At 44.0% G+C, this 20,908-nt stretch overlaps 1 protein-coding gene across 2 annotated transcripts in view; it reads left to right on the top strand.

The window, feature by feature from the left end:
* The window catches only part of PRKCB (protein kinase C beta), a gene marked incomplete at both ends in the record, with an annotated part of 329,224 nt that overhangs the window by 208,172 nt on the left and 100,144 nt on the right, over positions 1-20,908 (top strand). For both annotated transcript variants that reach the window (XM_080911318.1, XM_080911317.1), the window contains 2 exons: positions 14,137-14,293; positions 15,428-15,562. In XM_080911318.1, the coding sequence (XP_080767444.1) occupies positions 14,137-14,293; positions 15,428-15,562 (292 nt within the window). The remainder of the gene's footprint in view (positions 1-14,136; positions 14,294-15,427; positions 15,563-20,908) is intronic.

Raw genomic sequence — 20,908 nt, 5'->3', positions numbered from 1 at the left:
TAGAGGTCAGAAATCAACTAGGAGGCTTTTCATCTTACAAGGAGAGTAAAAGCTGAGTGTCTAAGAAGCTGCCCTAGAAGGAACTTCTGTTTGCCAACCATTCATTCAAGCCAAGCACAATGCCAGGTTTTATGGCCTAGTAACCACAATTGCCTGTGATGGTCAGTGTTAACTGTCAGTTGTATAAAACAGAAAATCAATTGGGGATGGGTCTTGGGGTATTGTGTAAGTGATTATCTTGATTATGTTAATAGAGGTGATAAGATATGTACACTGTGGGTGGCACCATTCCCTAGCTGGTAGCCCAGACACCTTAGAGAAAAGAAGTTGAGCAGCATGCATCCCCCTCTGCATCCTGATTGTGGATGTGATGTAACCACCTGCTTCAAGGTCCCATTGACTTGACTTTCCTGCCCAGATGTGTGAGCTAAATGCACCTCTAGGCATCATGTGTTCACCTTGAACCCTGAGCTAAAATAAACCCTTCATTCTTTAATTTGTGTTTGGTGAGGGTATTTTATTACAGCAATGGAAAAAGACCTAAGAAATGCCTGTGGCATTATCATTGTTAAGTTGGATGCAGCATAGTTCCAGCACATAAAATGACAAAGGGATGGGACAGACAGATCACAGTTCTGGATTCAACCCACAGGAAGGGACAAGTGTGTTTAAATTTCACTCACACACTTGGGTGGATGGTGGGACACTCCCTAAAAGTGTCATTGAAAATGAGATGAAGTGAGTGTGCTGGTCTGAATGAGAATGGCCGTCACCAACTCATCTGTTTGGATACTTGGTCCATAGCTAGTGGAGCTGTTCAGAAGGATTAGGAGGTGTGGCCTTGTTGGAGAAGGCGTGTCATTGCCAATGGTCTTTGAGGTTTCAAAAGCCTGCACTTTCCTATCCTCCCTCTAGTCTCTCTTGCCCACCCCCATGCTTGTGAATCAGATGTAAGCTCTCAGCTACTGCTCCATCCCCATGCCTGCCTGCTCCCACACTTTCTATCATGATAGTCATGGACTACAACCCTCTGGAACTGTGAACTCCCAAATTAAATGCTTTCTTTTATAAGTTACCTTAGTCATGGTCTTTTGTCACAATGTTAGAAAAGTAATTAAAATAGTGAGAGAGGTCACGGGATGATAAATACGCTGGCCATGTTGACTTTGGTGTTCCTATAGGATGTCCAGCACAAGATTGTCAGTGAGGACTCCACACAAGGTGGGAGCTCGGTGAAGAGATATAGTTAGGTGTTGTCAGTATTTAGATAGGAAACCACAATCATGGGAGTAAAATCCTTTGTGAAAATTCAGGAGCTTTAAGAATAATGTCTAACTAATTCATGGTTTAACTTAAAGAGAAAAATCTTAAAAGAAATTAGAAAATATTTTTAAACTAAAAAAAGAAAGAAAATACAATGTACTAAACTGTGGCATCCAGATTAAAAAATGCTTACATTTTTTTTAAAAAATGTGCACATGTTATATGTACTTGTTAGTGTATGTGTGTACATGTGTGTGTATGTGTGGTATATGTACTTGTTAGTGTGTGTTATGTACTTGTTAGTGAGTGTGCATGTGTGTGGTATATCTGTGTTATATAGACTTGTTAGTGTGTGTGTTATGTGTTATATAACTTGTTAGTATGTGTGAGTATGTGTGCAATATATATATATATATATATATAGTTGTTAGTGTGTGTGGTTATGTTTGTGGTATATGTACTTGTTAGAGTGTGTGTGTATAGTCAGAAAAAGGTCGGCTTTCAACAAATGATTCTAGAATAATTGAATATTTATATGCAAAATTAATAAATCTTAACCCGCACCTCACAGGACATGGGAGAATTAACTCAAAGCTGGGGTGGGGGTGGGGGATGGGCAGAACTAGCTGAAAAGAAGGTGATATTCTTAGAAATTGCTGGGGTGTTACATGCAGAGTTAGACATCAAGGACCCAGACATGACACTACAGAGGTGACGCACATGAGAGAGGGCAAATGAAACACCATTAATATTTGAAAGTGTTTGCTCTGTGAAAGACACCGCTCCACACTGGAAACCAAAAATCTAACCTGGAATGTAGGGTTGTGGGTCCTGTGTTTGCTCCACCATAGGGCTTGGCCCCTGGAGGAGGCAGGGTCCGGTGAAAGTTGATGGGTTGAGGACGCTTACCCCATGCTGTCACTGCATGGGTCTCAGTGCTGTAGGGAAGCCCCTGGACATCACTCTGGGGGTGGGGAAGTGCAGTCTGATGAATGGGACAGCCAGAACTGGCTCAGGTGTCAGGCCTACAGGAGGACTGGGGACATTTGGTTCTCAGGCTCTTGGACACCCAGGTGCCACTGGATGCCATGGAAGAGCTGAGAACAGAGTAGGGGCCTGGGGGCTTGATGTCGCCCGAGGGTGGAGGTAAGGGGTTGGTGACTATATGCTTGAGTTTGGGTTTGGTCAGTAATCTGGGCTGGGAGCACAGAGAGACCTTCTATGGAAGATTAGATGGCAGCTCTGTAGGCCTTCTTCATGGCTCCCTGTGGTGGATCCTGATGAAAAGAGGCAGTCCATAGTTCTAATGCATTTATTGTCACAGGGGAAAGTGGATGAGTAAAACTATATCCCATTTGTTCAGGGTAAGCCTGAGATTAAATATCTTTTGCAGGGAATGTCTGGGAAGGAAAGCTTATTGGCTAAGCCCTCCAGGCCTTTAGGTACCTCATTAAAATGGAGATCTGTCTTGAGCCTACCTGACTATAGGTCACATCTTTTGCATGTGGAGGGGCTTGGAGCATTTTCCTTCATGACTGATGGCCACAAATCTATGGGGGGCTGTGACTAGTGAAGGGGGCCTGGTGCCTGGGAACAGGCAAAGCACCTACAGTCCCTTTAGGGTTTCCAGGACTTCAAGCCTAGCTCAACTGGAGACCAAGCTACCTTTCATGGTGCCACACTGGAAGAAGATACTTGCAAATTAAGGTTGCCCAGTTAAACACCATCCTCAGGAAGGGAGAGAGAGAGAGAGAGAGAGAGAGAGAGAGAGAGACAGACAAACAGACAGACAGACAGACAGACAGACAGAGACAGACAGACAGAGAGATAGAGACAGACAGACAGAGACACAAAGAGACAGACAGGAGACAGGGACAGAGAGTGGGTGGTGGTGATAGTGATGATGGTGATGATGATGGTGGTAGTGATGATGGTGGTGGTGATGATGGTGGTGGTGATGATGGTGGTGGTGATGGTGGTGGTGGTGATGGTGGTGGTGATGGTGGTGGTGGTGATGGTGGTGGTGGTGATGGTGGTGGTGGTGATGGTGGTGGTGGTGATGGTGGTGGTGGTGATGATGGTGGTGACAATGGTGGTGATAGTGGTGATGATGCAATGATGATGAGCAGCAGGAAGTAGAGAATGGGCAAGATGAAGAAGAGAAGAAAGAGGAGGAGGATAGGGTTTATTTTTAATTTTGTCCTTTAATATTTGTTTTGTGACACTGGAAATAAAATCCCAGTCATGATGTACTCTTTTTATTTTTTTTTATTTTGAGGCAGGCAGGGCCTTATTAAGTTACCCATGGAAACTCTGAAGCTTTGATCCTTCTGGCCCAGCTTCCTGCTCATTACAAGTCTATTACATTATGTGGCACCAGGCGTGGTTATGGGTTGCAAAGCTAAACAAAACTCTTGCTATAGTCAAGACAACATTACTGTGTGGTGTGTAGATGCTCAGCCCAGGGAGTGGCACTATTAGAAGGAGTGGGCATGTTGGAATAAGTGTGGCCTTTTTTCAGTAGAGTGGGCTTTAACACTATCTTAGCTGCCTGGAAGTCAGTATTCTGCTAGCAGCCTTCAGGTGAAGATGTAGAACTCTCAGCTCTGCCTGAACCATGCCTGCCTGGGTGCTGCCATGCTCTCAGCATGATAATGGATTGAACCTCTGAATCTGTAAACCAGCTCCAATTAAATCTTGTCCTTCTAAGAGTTGCGTTGGTCATGGTGTCTGTTCACAGCAGTAAAACCCTAACTAATACACCACTTGTAAAAAGGTGCCAATTCCTTGGGAGACTAGGAAATGCAACTTAACATAGCAATGAGATATCATTGCACATCAATAACAATAGCTTAATAATCAATGACAGCAGTAAGTACTGTTAGTGTCATGTGTTGGCAAAGGCACAGAACTGTCATGCATTACTGAACAGGAATGCAGAAGGCACAGTCACTCTGGAAACATGGCTGTCATACAAGGGTTAACATACATATAACCATTTATATATAACTCATTGATTCTTCTTCTGGCTAGTTCTCCATTGAAAACAACTCACATGTGTTCAACAACCAAGAGAAAAGCACAATGTGGTACATCCACACAATAGAACATTACTCAGCTGTGAAAAGGACTTATTCATATGCTTAACAATTTGGATGACTCTCAAAGACATCATGTGGAGTAAGAGGAGCTGCTCTTGAAAGGATTCGTCCTGCGTAATGCTATTTATATATTCAGTTATTGAAAAGAGCACTGTTATGATGAGAAACAGCAGCCTGGCCTTGTGGGTGGAGGGGATGGCGACCACACAGGAGAGGTTGAGGGATTTCTCTGAGAAGGTGGAACTGTTCTGTGTCCTGCCTTCGTGGTGGCTCATATCAATTTACTCACATGTTAAGATTCACTTAATATGTAAAACAACCAAACAAAGCAAAAAGTCAAAAAGACCCCTAAAGTGGTAGGAAGCAAAAGGAGACACACAAGAAAAGTGGTGGGCAGTGGTCTGAAGTGAAAAGGGGTCTTCCAAAGAGGGAAGCATCATCAAATAAGCAGGAAGGATAGCATGGTACTAAAAGTCAATCATTGGTTAATGTAGCCGGACAGGGTGTGCACCAGTGTGTCTTTCATCTCTCTGAGCTTGGTATGGAGTTGAACTTCTGACCCTCTTTCCACGGAGTGCTGGGACCATAGGTGTGCTCTGCCTCTCTTGGTGAATATACTGTTGGGGAGTTGAATCCAGGCTTTGTGCATGGTAAGCAAAAGCACTTTACCCAAAGAGCCACTTAGAAAGCTATTTAAAGCAATACAATAAATAGAAATGCATAGGAATGGTGATCTGAGGACACCTACCACGAGAGGGTGTTAAATGATATGGAAGCAAGTTGGAGACATGCTCCTAGATAAAGGATGACTATAATCATGAACAAAATGACAGACGTGGGAATCGGGAGGCATTTGCTCATGGAGAGAAGGGACCCAATGTTCCTAGAGTGAAGGCCAGAGCAAACGGAAGATCACCGAAATTTGGAGTGAGACAAGCAAGTGATAAACTACATACAAAGGACATTTCAGTTCTGAAAGAAAAACCAACAGTGGACGTGGGGCGAAGACATGCCAAACAAAGGCTTCGTTTTAGTAAGAAGTATGAAATGATCAGAAATACCAAAACAGTTTTAAAACCACTTTGTCAGTCTCTGACAGGCAGAGGAGGTTTAAAACTCTGGAAGTTAATAATATACTTTAAATAACTGTCAGCTTCCTCTGCCTTGAGCCTTGAGACCTTCAATAAAGGAATTCTCTCCTTGTCCAATATGCAGAGACTTGGTGACATAGTCCCAATGCCAGAGAGACAGGAATATAACAGAATTCCGTCTGCAGAGGCTCTCTAGAAGGTTTCAACCATCATCTTCATCTAATGAAACACATAGAATTAGAGGTTCTTTGGCACCTACAGTTCCCTTGGACACACAGAACACCATCGGGCAATGGAGCCGGTAAGCCAGTTGAGTCCTAACGATGGAAATCATGAAATGCCTCCTGTCAGCAGCAGAAGAAGAAATGAACCAGGAACCCCAACAGGGTGACTGCAAGTGTGGGGCTCAATCTGTGGCTGAAGACCAGAACTTCATGGTGATGTCAAGCTGCCTAAGGCAAGCATCAAAGAAGGCCTTGCCAAAAAGTGTCCCTCCTATGGGCAGGATTCAGAAAAAAAAGAGAACTACATTAATTCCACTGTGGGTCAGAGAAAAGGGAACCACAAAGGATGGGGGCTTGGACGTAAAGAGCTCAGAGAAGTAAAACTAGAAACAAATTCTAACCGTCTGCAAGGGAGGCTTTTGAATGTTCTTTATCATATAGAAAAGAAAAAAAATGTCTGAGATGATGAAGGACCTAGGTGCTTTGAGTTGATCAATACACAATATATAAACACACTAAACTATCACAACATGTCCCATAAAGATGTGCAATTGTTCTGTCAATAAAAGAATTTCGGAGGGCTCTTGGGAGTTCGGAGGAGATACGATCTCAGGCAGAAGTCCAAGGCTCCAAACTGGAATGGAAAAAGGCTCTGGTAACGAGCGATGGATGTATCGCATCTGATTTCAGCCCATCCATCATCCTCAAGTGGCCGCCTCTGGGTTCATTTGTATGAAGATCATGCTGAAGGGATGCTGTGCCCGTCCAGAATTTACTGTGGTTTTGTATTTTCACCATACGACTTGGTCTGAACTCTGGGGGAGAAGGAAACCAGCAGTCATTGGGCTTCTGCGTGAGCTTCACCTTCTCCCTAAGGTCTGTCCTGGTAACTAGGGTGATGGTACAGTGCAGATACAGAGTGTCCCTCTCCCCAAAGAGCTCATGCGTTAAAGGCTGGATCCCTTGGCAGTTGGAACTCCAGCAAGAGGATAGATGGCAGCTACGATCATCATCATGGATCAGCCCACCAACGAGTTCACAGCTGAATGGGTCTTTGACAAATGGGGCCCAGATGAAGGGAACAGGGTCCTGGGGACGTGATTGTGAAGGGTAAAGTGTTTCCCTGACATCTTCTAGTTACTCATGCTGGTCTGCAGATGCCCTGAAGAGAGCAGCTTTTTCTACAACACCCTGCCACCAGGATGCTTCTGCCTTGCTACAGACCTGAAAGCAATGTGGCTAGTCTAATAGGGTCTCAACTTAATACCATTGGCCAGAATAAATTCTAATTCCTTTTAGTTCATCTCTCTTAGGTATGAACATGTGTGTGTGTAAATATATATATATATATACATACATATATATGTATATATACATATACATATACACATACACACATACATACACACACACACACATATGTACATATACTTGTGTGTATGGGTGTGTGTGTACCTGTGACTGTGTGTGTGTGGTGTATATATTGGCAAGTGTGTGTGTTTGTATGTGTGCATGTGTGTTTCAGAGAGAGAGAGTATACGTATGAAGTATATATATTTGTGGGTGTATGGGGGGCATGACTCTGTGTGTGCCTGCCGGTGGAGTTCAGAGGTTGACATTTGGTCTCTTTCTTGATCCCTCGAGAGGGTGCCTACTCAACCACCTTATTGTTTGAGACAGGTCTCTCACTGAACCTGGAGCTTATCAGTTTGGTTAAGGTAGCTAGCCAGTGAACTTCAAAGTCAACTTATCTCCATGGTCTACTGCTAGCACTGCCCATTTGTTTGTTTGTTTGTTTTTTAAAATAAGGAAACTTCAGTTCTGAGAAGTCTTTTGACTTCACACACCTGGTTAGTAACTCATCGTGGAGGAGGGGCAGGTTAAGCTCCGGTCTGACATTCTCCAGCTAGCTACCTCATCCTCCACCTTTTCTTCACTTGCCGCTGCTTGACAGGCTCTTTTCTCCATAGACACAATGACAGTCCCAGCTGGAAGCTTGACTCAACACGGATAATCAGACGTGTGACAACTGTGCCTCTGCCAGCAGCCCTGGGACGCCAGCTGTGCCAGAAGCCTGTGGGGCCTTGACATGCACCAGATGACTAGGGTCTGCATGCAGGCTCCCTAAAACCCCACATTTGCTTGCTTTGCAATCAGAGACACTACATAGTGTGGCCAGGGAAGACGTTAGGGAAGGAGAGCTGGAGGTTGTGAAGGCCCCCAAAGACACCGGAGAAAGGTGGTGTTAGAAGTGCTACGCAGAAATCAAGGCGACTCGGACTTTAGACAAGAAGGCCGGAGAAGCTTCCTGTGGAAAGTGTGACACTGTGTGGGGTATTTTTAACCTCTCTTTGATAAATACTTTACGAAAGCATTTTTCATGAATTGTCTGAGAATAAGTTGGGGTCATGGTTCTCACTAACCCTAATATGTCCCAATGTATATTTCTTAAAAGTAAATGTATTCTTTAATATATATGTCATATGATTATCTACACGAGAAAATATACAGCACTATAGTGTTAACCAAAGGTTCCAAGGAAAGGTGTCAGCCACCAGGACAACCTTGAAATTAGAGGCCAGGACTGGGTAGGAAGAAATATTTTCATATGTTCAGTGTTTGTCCCTACAGGCCAGGTTTCATAGAGGGGTGTCTGTTTGGGGGGGAGGTTCCCAGATAGGACATCAGGACTCTGCTCTTTGCATGGACCCTGTTTCTGGGTCCTGTAATTCAAATTGCAGTTTTGAAACATCACAGGGAGGATCCAGTTGCACTATTGTGTTGTCAGGGGAACAGAATGAAGTCTGAAGGCCAGGGCAATGGATTCTTGGATGCTATCAACACACAACTTAGTAACATAATTAATAAAAGAATGCATTTTGCTTGTAAGAAATTCAGACTGGAGCTGATAAGACCAATGTTCTTTTACTTCCCACCTCCAAATAGCCCCTCCATTGTAACCATTAGTTAAAAATGACTGTGTGTATCTCCTGGGTACTTACATGTGTGCATTCATGTGGGCCTTGTAGAAACCTGCTTTATTATGCCCCTCTTTAAAACAGTACTTCTCAGGGGTCCTGATACTGTGACCCTTTAATACAGTTCCTCCTGGTGTGGTGACTCCCAACCATAAAATTATTTCTCTACTGCTTCATAACTGTAATTTCTCTACCTTTATGAATCTTAATGTGAATATCTGATGTGTGACCCTAATGGGAGTCATGGCCCACAGGTTGAGAAACACTGGGAAGATTGGTTGGGGGTGGAGGTTTAAAAAGGACTTGATTTTAACAAAGTCTCAAAATGACAGAAAAGACACAGGATGGCATAAAGAACTCTTGTATTTTTTTTCACCTGATTGGCTGGGAGTTCCTCACATACCTCATATCCCTGTGTCCCTTGTGTCCCTCATGTGCCCCATGTTCCTATGTATTCCACCACCCTCTATATTAAATAGTTTTAGCTGTTTTTTTCTGAACCACTTGAGAGGTCAGTAAGGGATCATGATCCCCAGTGACCTAAGAACACTTCAGCATGTGTTTCCCAGGGTCAAAGTCATTATCTGAGGTGTGCAGTCTAATTATCCAAACAGGTAAATCCCACACTGGCCCACGGCTATCTTATAATAGCACAGCCCTCGGGTTCATTCACAGAATCATGCAGGCCTTTTTCTTAAACACGGGCTTTATACTGTAATCCCTTCTGTTTCTTGTGCCTTCAAAGCCTGCGTGTATGAGGATAGCCCAATGTTTTTAGTGAGTACGAGGTTACCCTCGGTATAGGTGTCCGCTGGCCGTGTAGACCTTCCCTGTGCAGGCGGTTTTTACTTTCCATATTGCAAGCACCTTCCACTTGAATGTTTGTGACTTGTCTTTGAATCACTGTCTCAATGCACATAATGAAGACCTGTGAGGACTCAGAATGTCAAGGAAATTTCCTTTAAAAACAGTTTTAATTAAAAAAAGGGCCTCTCTTTATTTATATAATGCAGTACTGGGATCACAAAACACCAGAATTCTTTAGACTTCTTAAAGACTTTTTCTTCTTGCTGGAGAGTTAAACCAGTTAGGGACGTTCTTGGAGAACAATTCTTAGGAAAGTCAATCATTTTGATGCTGTAGCTTTCCACACCACACCAGGGACCTTTCACCAGACTACAGTGGTTTTGCCTGCTGCTGTTGATTTAATCCTGCCTAGCTCCATGGTCAAAACACGGCCTGTTTTCTGGCTCAGCTTGTTCTTCTCCTGTGCTTTTAGCAAACTTCCGCCAGGGGGATGGGTGCTGTTTCTGCTTTGTGTGAAGCAAATCATACCGTCTGCACTGGCTAGATTTCAGCAGAGATAGTAAAGAAACATTTATCAAGAAAATCAAAGTCGGTCTCGCCAAGTGTCGTCTAGAGAGATTTGCTTCCTCACCGCATATGCGGCCTTCCCACTGCCGGGAAACATGAGTTGACTTTGAAAAGCTTCCAAGGGGACAGGCCTTTGGATCTAAGCCTGGAGCACCTGTCAACTGCTCATGATCCAGTGGTTTTAAAGTAGCCATATTCCTGGAGATGTGAAAAACAACATCTCTAAATCAGTTCTACACTCCGTAGTCCCAGAGGATTTCAGCCACTTTGATGGACAGGGTAGATTCAAGAAGACAGAAGAAGGTGAGAATTTGAGAAGGGTGGAATCTCGATGGAATGAGGGATGTTTGCTGTGAGGCAGGGAGAGCATAGGGTTAAGGAAGGCTTCGGTACACTGCTCGCCACATTTCAGCAGAGAGCATTTGGTGAGAATCCTAAACTTAAAACGGAGGACTGTTTCCTAACAATTGTCATTATGGTGCTGGTTTATATGACAAGTGTCCTTCCCAAAGAGAAAAAAAAAAAAAAAAACTCAACTATTTCTACATGCATTTGTCTTGCCAATCATCCAGACAGACAAGCTTATGGCCCCTCTGAACAACTCAGTTCATGTTTTTATGCAGATCACTGTGTGAGCAAAGTGTCATTCCCAGACTAGAAACTGGCACATGTTATTTTCCTTGGAAGACTTGAGAAATGAGAGAAAATAACAGTTGGGGATTGTACTCATTGGGGAAAGCATCACTCAGCTACTCCATGTGTGTTCCGTGAGCTAGCAGTCTCCACCTCACCCTTGATAGAACATATCTCCCTCCAGCCTTACTGAGCCAGTATCAAGGCCGTGGGGTGAGGAGAGGAACAGGGATCGTAGTTGGGAGAGCTTTAGAGTTCCTCCGTGCTGAGGTTTGCAGAGTCCTCTTGATGAAGTTTCAAAATGGAAGGTCCAAGGCCTGGTTCCCAGGAAGAAGTAAAGTAGACCTAGTGTCACAGTCTGTCATCTCTGCTTTCTGGAGGAAGAAGCAGGAAGATCATAAGTTCAAGGCCAGCCTGAGAAACTGAGCCCTTGCTTAAGAATAAAGAATAAACAGAAATTCAGCATGTGTGAGGTCTTGAATTCAACCCTTGGCATTGCAAACTGAATGAATGAATGAATGAATGAATGCATGAATGAATGAATGAATGAATGGTAAATATGATCACAGGGCACTAAGAACAATGAGACAGAAATGACATGGTTCATGTTTATTGAGTATTTTCTTGGCTCTGCCACAAATACTCTTTGTCCAAATTTACTGTTAAATCATTGACCAGGAAACCAAGGTTGAAGGTTTACTGTAACGTAGGTAAGAACCTGCTCCACAATTACAACACTATGTGTTGTCTTGATTTCAATACAGAAATTAGTTATGCTTTTAAGAGGCTTGGTTTCATATGTTCTTTGTGGAAGGGATCAGCATCTTAGGCTCTCCCAGACTCCTTGGAACATACTAGAATGCTTAGGGTGTAGTAGAAACCTGTTCCCTGAGTGCATGGAATTAAGCCAGAGAGGACTATTTCTTGCTTTTAGGAAGTAACTTGTGGCTAAGATAGAGAATGAATTCAACCCATATCTTAGTAGAAGGAAGCCCATCCATATGTCTGGAAATTCATTTATTGAGTTCTAACACCTATTGACTATATAACCTCCTACCTTCCTTCCCTGTTCCTGCTTCTCCTTTTATTCCCTTTCCTCTGCTTGAATGTCCACATATGTTTCCTCCCTTCCTCCCCCTCCCTTTCTCTCTTTCCTACCTCCCCCTCCCTTATCCTCTTCCTCTCCCTCCCTTCCTCTCTTCTTTTCCTTCCTCTCTCTATTCCTTCCATTTCTTCTTTCTCCCTGCAGTTGTCAGCTGATTAGATGTAGAAGAATAAAGATATCTCAATTTAACCATGACTTGTATTTTGTCAGATAAGCAAAGTAAGAAGAAATTGGTGAGGAGATTGAGAGTGTTTTCCAGGGAAGCAATCTACTGAACCCTAAGATCCCTGTCCCATAAATAGAGTGGAAGCAAGGGGGATTAGGATCTTGGAGAGTATGTATGTGATTAGAGCTGTGTCTGGTCCAGTGAGTTGATTGGTGAGAGAAGACTTGTTGCCAAGGTAACAAAATTTATGACATGGAAACAACATGGTGATATAAGACAATGGTCTGTGACCTGTATCCTCCTTGAGAGAAAAACCTGTGATTGGGTGAACATTGTAGGAAGGGAAGGGGGGAGGGTTTACCTCTACATTTCATTCTTTCACCCTCTTATCTGTTGTTCTTCTCGGCTTGAGCTTGTAGAAGTCGTGTTTTCATGTGTTGTTGCATCTGTACAACAATGAGGAAAAGTGTGGAGTAATGGCTGTGGGAATGGTGTCCGTCTCAGGCCTGCCTCCTGGGACTGCTTTTGTTGCGAACCGTGACACTGTTATTTCAGCTAGTCAGGACCCTGTCAAGAGATTTTTCATGCTATTTCCAGATAATTGCGGTGACCTTGTGTTTTTTTCTTTCACTTCTAAATCAATGAATACATTAATAATAGATTTGCTAAAATGTTGAATTCTTCATTGTATTTCCAATAGGAGTCAGACATTCAAGCAGTTTGTTTCATTCACTTTTAGGATAAATATATTCTTGGATTTTCTTGCCAGAGATGGTCAACACTGTCTTTAAGTTGTTAACACTATGTCTTATGTTCCGTGCACACTGCATTTTCTGGTCCCCTTTCCTTGGCTAACCTTTAAAGTGATGTTGATCAGCTTTTCCAGTTCTCAGGGAAGACCTTTCCTTCTCCCTCATCTTCTCTCTGGCCCACAGCATCTTCAGTGATCAATCACCCTTCATTCCCCTTCCTTCTCTAAGCGGATCTTAAACCTTCATGTAGGAGGCCTTAGTCTTGGGTGGAGCCTAGCTATGATGCTGTCGATATTTTCCCATCATTCTCTCTGTTGACTTTCTGCATGTTGCTGCTATGTGACACATGACTAGCACATGCACCCTCATTGAGATGACAACTCTTTTTCCTTTTTCAGCCTTTTTTTTTTTCTTTTTTGCATGATGGTAATGTTCATAGCGTATAAAGTAACCATTTACTCTTTTAAAATAAACAGATCACTGTACTTTACTTTAACAACACAGTAACTGTCATCTGTATCTAGTTAGTTTCACTATCTCTAAAGAAAAGCCTGTGCTCATGGAACACAGTCTCTTCAGCCTCTACATGCAGCAACATCTTCTGTGTGTGTAGCTGTAGCCCTGGGACGTTGCTGTGGCTGATACCAGAGAGAACAGCTTTAGGGAGAAAGGGTTTCAGACCATCGTGATGGAAGGGCTGATGGAGGCATTCACATCATGGCAGACAGGAAGCAGAACAGAGCAGTTACAGGAAGTGGCCAGGACAATATCTAGTTCTCCAGGATATGCTCTCAGTGACTTCATTCTCCAACCAGGCTTCACCTTCTGCAGTTCCACCACCTCCTGAGAGCTAATTCCTATTTGTTATGCATCAGTGGATTAAAACAGTCACTCAGTCAGAATCCGTGTGCTCTAATCATCTTTGTAAATGTCCTCACAGATGCATTCAGAAATGTACTTTTCTAATGTCCCAGTCCTTCCTGGTCAATTAGCCTTGTCTCAATGGAGACTGCTCCTTATACAGATGTTCCATCAATCACCAATAAAGAATATGCCCCCATGGGCACACCACAGGCCAATTTGGTGAGGCCATTTTCTCAACTGAGATTCCGTCTTCCAAAATGACTTTAGCTTGTGTCAAATTGACATAAAACTAGCCAGCGCATATGTACACGTGTGAAGATATTCTAAGGAAACATTATTTTGCATAATTAATATATGCTAATAAAGATTTTAAGAATATTGTTTTAAAAGCCAATGTGGAAGAGATTCTACAATCCTGTCAGGTTGTCTCATTTACAGGCCTCGAGCTGTTGATAGTAATAAAATTAAAATTCCATCAAGCAGGTGTGATGCCCCAGACCCTGCTGTAGGTGCCAAAGGCATCACTAACAGGTACTTAAGCATTTTGGACATTGCTAATGATTGAAACTGCCTTTTGTTTTTCAGTAAGAGATGCTAAAAATTTGGTACCTATGGACCCCAATGGCTTGTCAGATCCCTACGTAAAACTGAAACTGATCCCTGATCCCAAAAGTGAGAGCAAGCAGAAGACCAAGACCATCAAGTGCTCCCTCAACCCGGAGTGGAATGAAACCTTCAGATTGTAAGTGGAAATCTCCATGACCCAGCATGAGTGACAGTGGCTGAGATATTGGCCATCAGAGACTGGGGCATTACCCCCTTTTCCCCTCTGCCTCTGTTCCTCCTTCCCACTTCCACTTCCATCTGGATTCCAGTATTATGGGCCAGGAGAAAATTTAAAGAAAAATTAATACAGTTGAGACTGCTTGTAGTGTGGGAAGGTGACTTGGTGGATGGGATTGGGTGTGTGCTACTTGGCAACAGTTAATTAGTGGGGCATAACCTATAGGATACGATGACAAAATCTCTAGGACTGAGTTTAGAGGATGCTGGGTTTGCAGTGTACTGGGAGAATCATATCAGCTTTGCTTAGTATCTTCTCTAATGAGGAAGAGTATGAGGAGCCACTTCTCAATGTGCCTGGGCCAGTGGTTGTTACTAATATCCGATAAGATGTGCTGAGTAGTTATGATGTGCAATCAAGCACTCATTAGACAATCTGACTAACAATATCTGGTTTATTCATTCCTATTTTATGATGGGGTTTTCTAAGAGGCCTTTGGTGAGTAGAAGGCTGAGCAGGATGCAGCCTTAGGTAGTTTGGTCCCACAGGTCATCCTGTGGACACAGGCTGTCTGCATAGTTCTTGGGGGCAGCCTCATATTCTGGCCTTTTTTTTTTTTTTTTTTTTTTTTCAGGATAAAGCAAGGACTGCCTGAGCCTCTCAGAACCGTGTCACAAAACAGTTTCCGCTGAGACATTAGCAAGAGGTTTCTCCATGCAGTCTCTGCTTTATATTCAGCTCATGTGTGTGCAAATGCACACAAATGCATGTCCTGTATGCACACACATGCATGTCCTGTGATGTCTTGAGTATTGGACTTTTCCACAGCAACTGCCCATGTGACTTGAAGACAGCAGACATGAATAGGCCTGCTTTGGTTGGGACTGGCTGAGGTCTCCCACCTGAGCCACAGACTATCAAACAGAATGAATCCCTAACTCCCAGAGGACTAGAAACCAAGTGTGTCTCCTACAGCAGCTTGTGACAGGGTTTCTACCTCAGGGTCTAACCCTTTTGAACATTTTATCTGCTCGAGAACTCATGATGGCCTCAGCTGATTCTCTCTTTCCCTCCCTCTTTCCCTCTCTCCAGTCAGCTGAAGGAGTCAGACAAAGACAGAAGGCTGTCGGTAGAGATCTGGGATTGGGACCTGACCAGCAGGAACGACTTCATGGGATCTCTGTCGTTTGGGATTTCAGAACTACAGAAAGCTGGTGTGGATGGCTGGTAAGAAGGATTCTGCATCAGAAACTACAGAGAACTTCGGTCCATCAGACATGGGGTGGAATATGTTTTCCTTTAAATCTGCAATACCAGAACAGAAGCCCAAGGCAGTGACTCACAGCTTGGCTCGGTCTCATCAGTGTGTCTTATTTGGCTCTTCAGTTTACAAATCAGCAATGGGACTGGTGGCATGGGCATGTTACCTAGCTGCTTGGAAGGCTGGGACTGGGAGGGTGTCGAGGTGAGAGCCATAGTAAGGACTTGCTTAGTGAAGACTTGCTTCAAAATAAAAAGTAAAAGGGGGGCTGGGAGATGGCTGGGTGGTGAGGCACCTGCCAGCATGCAGGTCACAAAGTGCTTGCTATGTAAGCACAGGACTTGAATTCAGATTCCCGTCACCCATGCAAAAGTGGGGAGAACAAAAGCAAAATGTTACCCTGGCACTGGCATGGCAAGGGGGTCAGAATTGGGGCAGGCAAGAAACAAGTAAACCGCTAAAACTCACTGGGTGATGTGTCTAATCAGTTGGTGAGCTCCAGGTTCAAAAAAAGTAGAGAGTTATTCAAAAAGGTATTCAGCTTCAACCCTCTCTCTGTCTCTCTGTCTCTGTCTCCCCCCCCCTCTCTCTCTCACACACACACACACACACACACACACACACACACACACACGGGCTGTAACTGTGAATAGCTGAATATCAAACAGGACACAGTTCTCCCTTGGCCACAGTTCTTACCCTAGTTCACCACCCCTGCCCTGAGGCACACAGCTTCACAGCACTAATGCCATCTTAGGAGTTTACCCGACAGATCTGAGCTACCCAATGTCCAATCTTGACTCCTTAGGGAGCTGTGTGTGTCCTTGTTGACAGAGCCCCTCCCCAGCCTGTCCACAATCACCAACAATGCTTTATTTCTTCTGGAGTTCTTTGCTTTACTCCATTCTAATGCCAGAACAAAGCATCCTCATCCAGTATTCCCAACAGGGAAGTGGGTCGGCCCCCTGGGGGACCATGTTACAGTCACTTGAGTAAAAGAGTAAGGATCAACGGTCTAAGCTGTCTTCCCAGCCATCGGTTTTGGGGGAAGTGGTGATTGGAGCTGTTCTTAGTTCTTAAAGATGAATTATCTTCTTTCTAAATTCTCACTTGGGACTTGTTCAGTTCCAGGTGAAAGAAATAACAAATCAAACTGACTTCTCAAGAAAGAGAACACTTCATCCAGCCCACACATCCCTGTTGTCCACCTTAAAGCTTTCTAGTCCCCCTCCCCGTATTTTGATTTATCTCAGGTTCTTACTCAAATGCACAAAACATTCTAGTCCCTCAGGGTGCATCAGGAAACATGACAGGTGTGTTTTTGTGGAACTCATGGGGGAGCCGAGATAAACCTTGAACAACAAATTACTCACAACAATAAGTCAAAGATCATGCAGTGGGAGAGGTGACATGGACAGAAACATGTTGGGGGAGTTGGTATTAAACAAAGCCCAATTCAGACGAGGTTAAAGACACCATACTTGGCTGGGTTGTGGTGGTGCACACCTTTAATTCCAGCATTTGAAAGGCTGTGAGCTCGACGCCAGCCTGGTCTACAGAGGGAATTCCAGGACAGACAGGGGTACACAGAGAAACCCTGCCTCAAAACACCCCCCACCTCAAATCCCTCACCATACTTGTAAAATCACGATCACTAGTCAAGGCTGTCCTCGGCTCACTCAGACCAGTGGCTGACTCCGTGGGAAGATGTGGTAGATAGACTGATGTCTGGGAGATGGGTGTTTGAGGGAAAGTTTGCTGAGGTAGCTTGTCTACATTAATGCCCCCCTTCTCTCGAATGCACATATGGATATGAAGGTGGAAGCCCTGAGGCTCTGTCAGCTACCAGCCTGGATCAAAAGATGTCCTTAACTCCCTCCCATTTGCAGAAGTTCACAGGGGTTGCAGAACAGGGGCTACCAGCACTGTGACTAAATTAAACAGTGACACGATGAGGAAACACCAGTGTGACATGAAAATTCCTGTTATCCGTTCTCCCCTTCATCATTTTCCATACCGTTCCCTGCTTCGTTCCCATCTTCATGGACGCGCAGACACGGTGTCCTCCCTCTGCAAGTCCATGATCCTCGGCAGGAGAGAACATAGTAATCAGAACTAGAAGAAAAATAGTTGACTGGTTCTGACTGGATGCCAGGCCTTGGGCTGAACCCACAAGCTCAGGAATCATAGGTACTGGAAAACATGGCTTCTCTTGTGCAAACTTAGACTTTCTCAGACCGTGATCTCATGGTGGCGACAGAGTGATCTTCCTTCCTGGAGGTGTTTTCCAGGCTTCTCTCTTGTAGAGTAGCAATTCTGGACAGCACCCCACAGCCCAAGAGCAAGTCTGACCCCGCCTCGATTTGAGGCATCTTTCTGGCTTCCTGATTGCACATCAGATTCCTGATTTTTTTTCCCTCAGTGTGTCTCCTCCTGACAGGGTACAAAACATTCAGCCCCTGGTCACCTCTGGCCCTTTTTGTTTGAGGGTTTTGTTGTTTGTTTTTTCCCCCTCGATGCCTCTGGGACTCCTCATTTCTGAATTTCCTTCATGGAGAGAAGGTAGCTCTGTCCCAGGTAACCCTCCCTCTCCCAGCACAGCTGCTGTGACAGCAGTCTATGAAGGTAGACCATGCAGGGGACCATTTTCCTTCTAACTCCCCCATTCCTTTCTCTCCCAGGCCAATTAAACTGCACGAGGAGCTTGAGTCCATTTTCAGAAACAAAACTGTCTTTTTTCTTTCTTTTTTTTCTGCATCTCTCTCTTTTTTTTTTCTTCTTTTTTCCTGCATCTCTAGTTTTGCTATGTGAACATTTAGCTGAGCCTTCTGCCTGGGTAGCACTTGCCTGCTCTACTCAAACAATTTTAAATGACAACAAAGAGACAATAGTTTGCTTAAAACAGTTGTTGACTGAAACAATTTTCCTGGGAGAAATCTAGCAAGAGCTGTGCATTTAACCCAAGCAAAGAGAAAAACAGGAAACACATAAGAGACCTGGGAATGATGATCAGATGAGTTGATTAGCATGCACAAGTGCCTGGCTCCTTCCCCAGTGCCGCGCATACTAGATGTGCTATGATAGGCCTGTAATTCCAGCACTGGGAAGGTGCAGGCAGGGTGAGCCAGAAGTTCAAGGTCAACCTGAGTGATATGGGAGTCTCTCTCTCTCTCTCTCTCTCTCTCTCTCTCCAAAACAAAAGTAGAATTACTAGTAATAGTTTTTTTAAGGCACACTGAACATGGTAATTCAGCTAGACTAGCCAGGAAAGACCCCGGATATCTTCTGTCCCTGCTTCCCAGCATTCCAGGCCAAGGACGCCATACCCAGGTTGCTTTCCATGGGTGCTGTTGTTCTAAACTACAAGCAAGCACTGTATTGACTGAGCTAACTTCACAGGCCTCCAGAGAGTCTTTTAACACTCTTTGGTGTAAAATAAGTCACATGCCACCTTGCAGACTCAGTTCCTTCTCCGGTAGGAGATGGGCTCCTCCAGCCTTCCTGCTGTGATAGCATTGCCTGTTGTATGATGTTGACAGCCATCCTCTACATCACTAACAGATATGGGAAAAAAATCCTCTGGCCAAAGACTGCACAGCTGGTGCCTCAGGCATTCAGTTATAGGAACACGCTGTACAGACTCGCCTCAGGGAGCAGCAGGCTAGACCCAAAGCTTGGAGATTGGGTTAGCACAATCTATGATGCCCAGATCACGAAGAAGTCCACAGAGTGTGTCCTGGTCATCTGGTGATGCTTGACTGTGACTTAAAACCATGTGGCAGAACCCACAGAGGCAGCTGCAGAAACCTCCAGATGTGCAGCACCTGCCCCTGGCCACTCATCTGCCTCTTTGCTGCCAGCTCTGTGCTTTCTGCCAAACCCTCCCCTGTGTGTCTAATTGTGTCTGTTTATGCTGTTCTACTTCCTCTTGGTTTGGCTGGAGATTCGTCTGCATTACTTGTTTGGTTTGCTTTCTCCAAAGAATCTGCTCTGGGACTATGCCTCAGTTCTATGTCTGTTTTCTTCTCTTTGTTTGTTTATTTTGCATTTGTCTTTGAACGCTAGTGGAGTATTTTGCTATTTGTTTTTCTCTTTCTACCTTAGCCAGTGCTTTAAGAATAACAAATGCTATTGTTGGAATAGGCAATTTCTCCAAGTTTTGACGTGTTACAGCCTGAGTTCTGTTGCTCTTTCTTGGTCTGGGAAGTGTATTCTCCATTTTCATTCTTACAAAATTACATATAGGCACATTCTTTAACCTTGAGAATTAGCTTTGCATTTAAATATGTGCTTGTGGGGCTGGGAGGATGGCTCTGCAGTTAAGAGCACTTGCTGCTCTTACAGTGTTTAGTTCCAAGAATCCACATCAGATGGCTTACAGCTACCTCAAACTATTTCCTGGCAAGATCCAGTACCCTCTTTTGACTTTCTTGGGTACCTGTATGAACATGGTACACATACATATACCCTGACAGACAGACAGACGGATGGACACACACACAAAGTAAAATAAGTCTTCAAGTATCTGTTCCTGTGTCAAGTTGCAATAAGATGGTTTCGACAGGAAATGCAGCTTCTTTTGTCTCTTTAAAAAAGCTACATCTACTTATTTTATCATATTATATGTATGGGGGGTTGGCCTACATGTATGGATATGCACTGTGTGTATCCCTGGTATCTGTGGAGGTCAGAAGAGGGCTTCTGATCCGCTAGAACTGGAGTCACACATGCCTGTGAGCAGCCAATGTGGGTGCTGGTAGTTGAACCTGGGTCCTCTGCAGGGGCAGCCAGTGCTCTAAACTGCGGAGCCACGCTTCCAGCCCCTTTCAGTTTGTCTTATTTCCCTTTCTTTCAAGTAAACTTAGTCTACATTCAGTGCTCTTAAATAGTCTATAGGCATTTGAATGAAAGTCGTATTTGTTGTCTATAAGATGCACATTTCAGCACTGATGAACTGCACAGCTCCAGGAGTGTGGACCTTTTATGCTTTTATATTTTCATTTTGTTCGCTTAAGCTGAGAGTATAACACTGGTCCTGGCTCTCTGAGTAAAACTGTCAGAAACTTTTTATTTTAATATCTAGTGGTTTTGTTTTCCGTCTATGAATATAACAATATCACTTTCTGGGTAACTTCTCCTGGTCTACTATATAGTTATCTTTGTCGCAGTTGATGTTTCCCCTTACTGACATTACGTCATCTTTGTCACAGCTGATGTTTCCCCTTACTGATATGATGTCATCATTGTCACAGTTGATGTTTTCCACTGTAACCTCATTGATGACATCCTTAAAGTCACTTGCCCCTTCTTCC

This window comes from Micromys minutus, assembly GCF_963924665.1.
Source record: "Micromys minutus genome assembly, chromosome: 2".
Classification (NCBI taxonomy): Eukaryota; Metazoa; Chordata; class Mammalia; order Rodentia; family Muridae; genus Micromys; species Micromys minutus.
The sequence above is the reverse complement of the archived record's forward strand: the minus strand, read 5'-3'. Positions and strand labels throughout refer to the sequence as shown.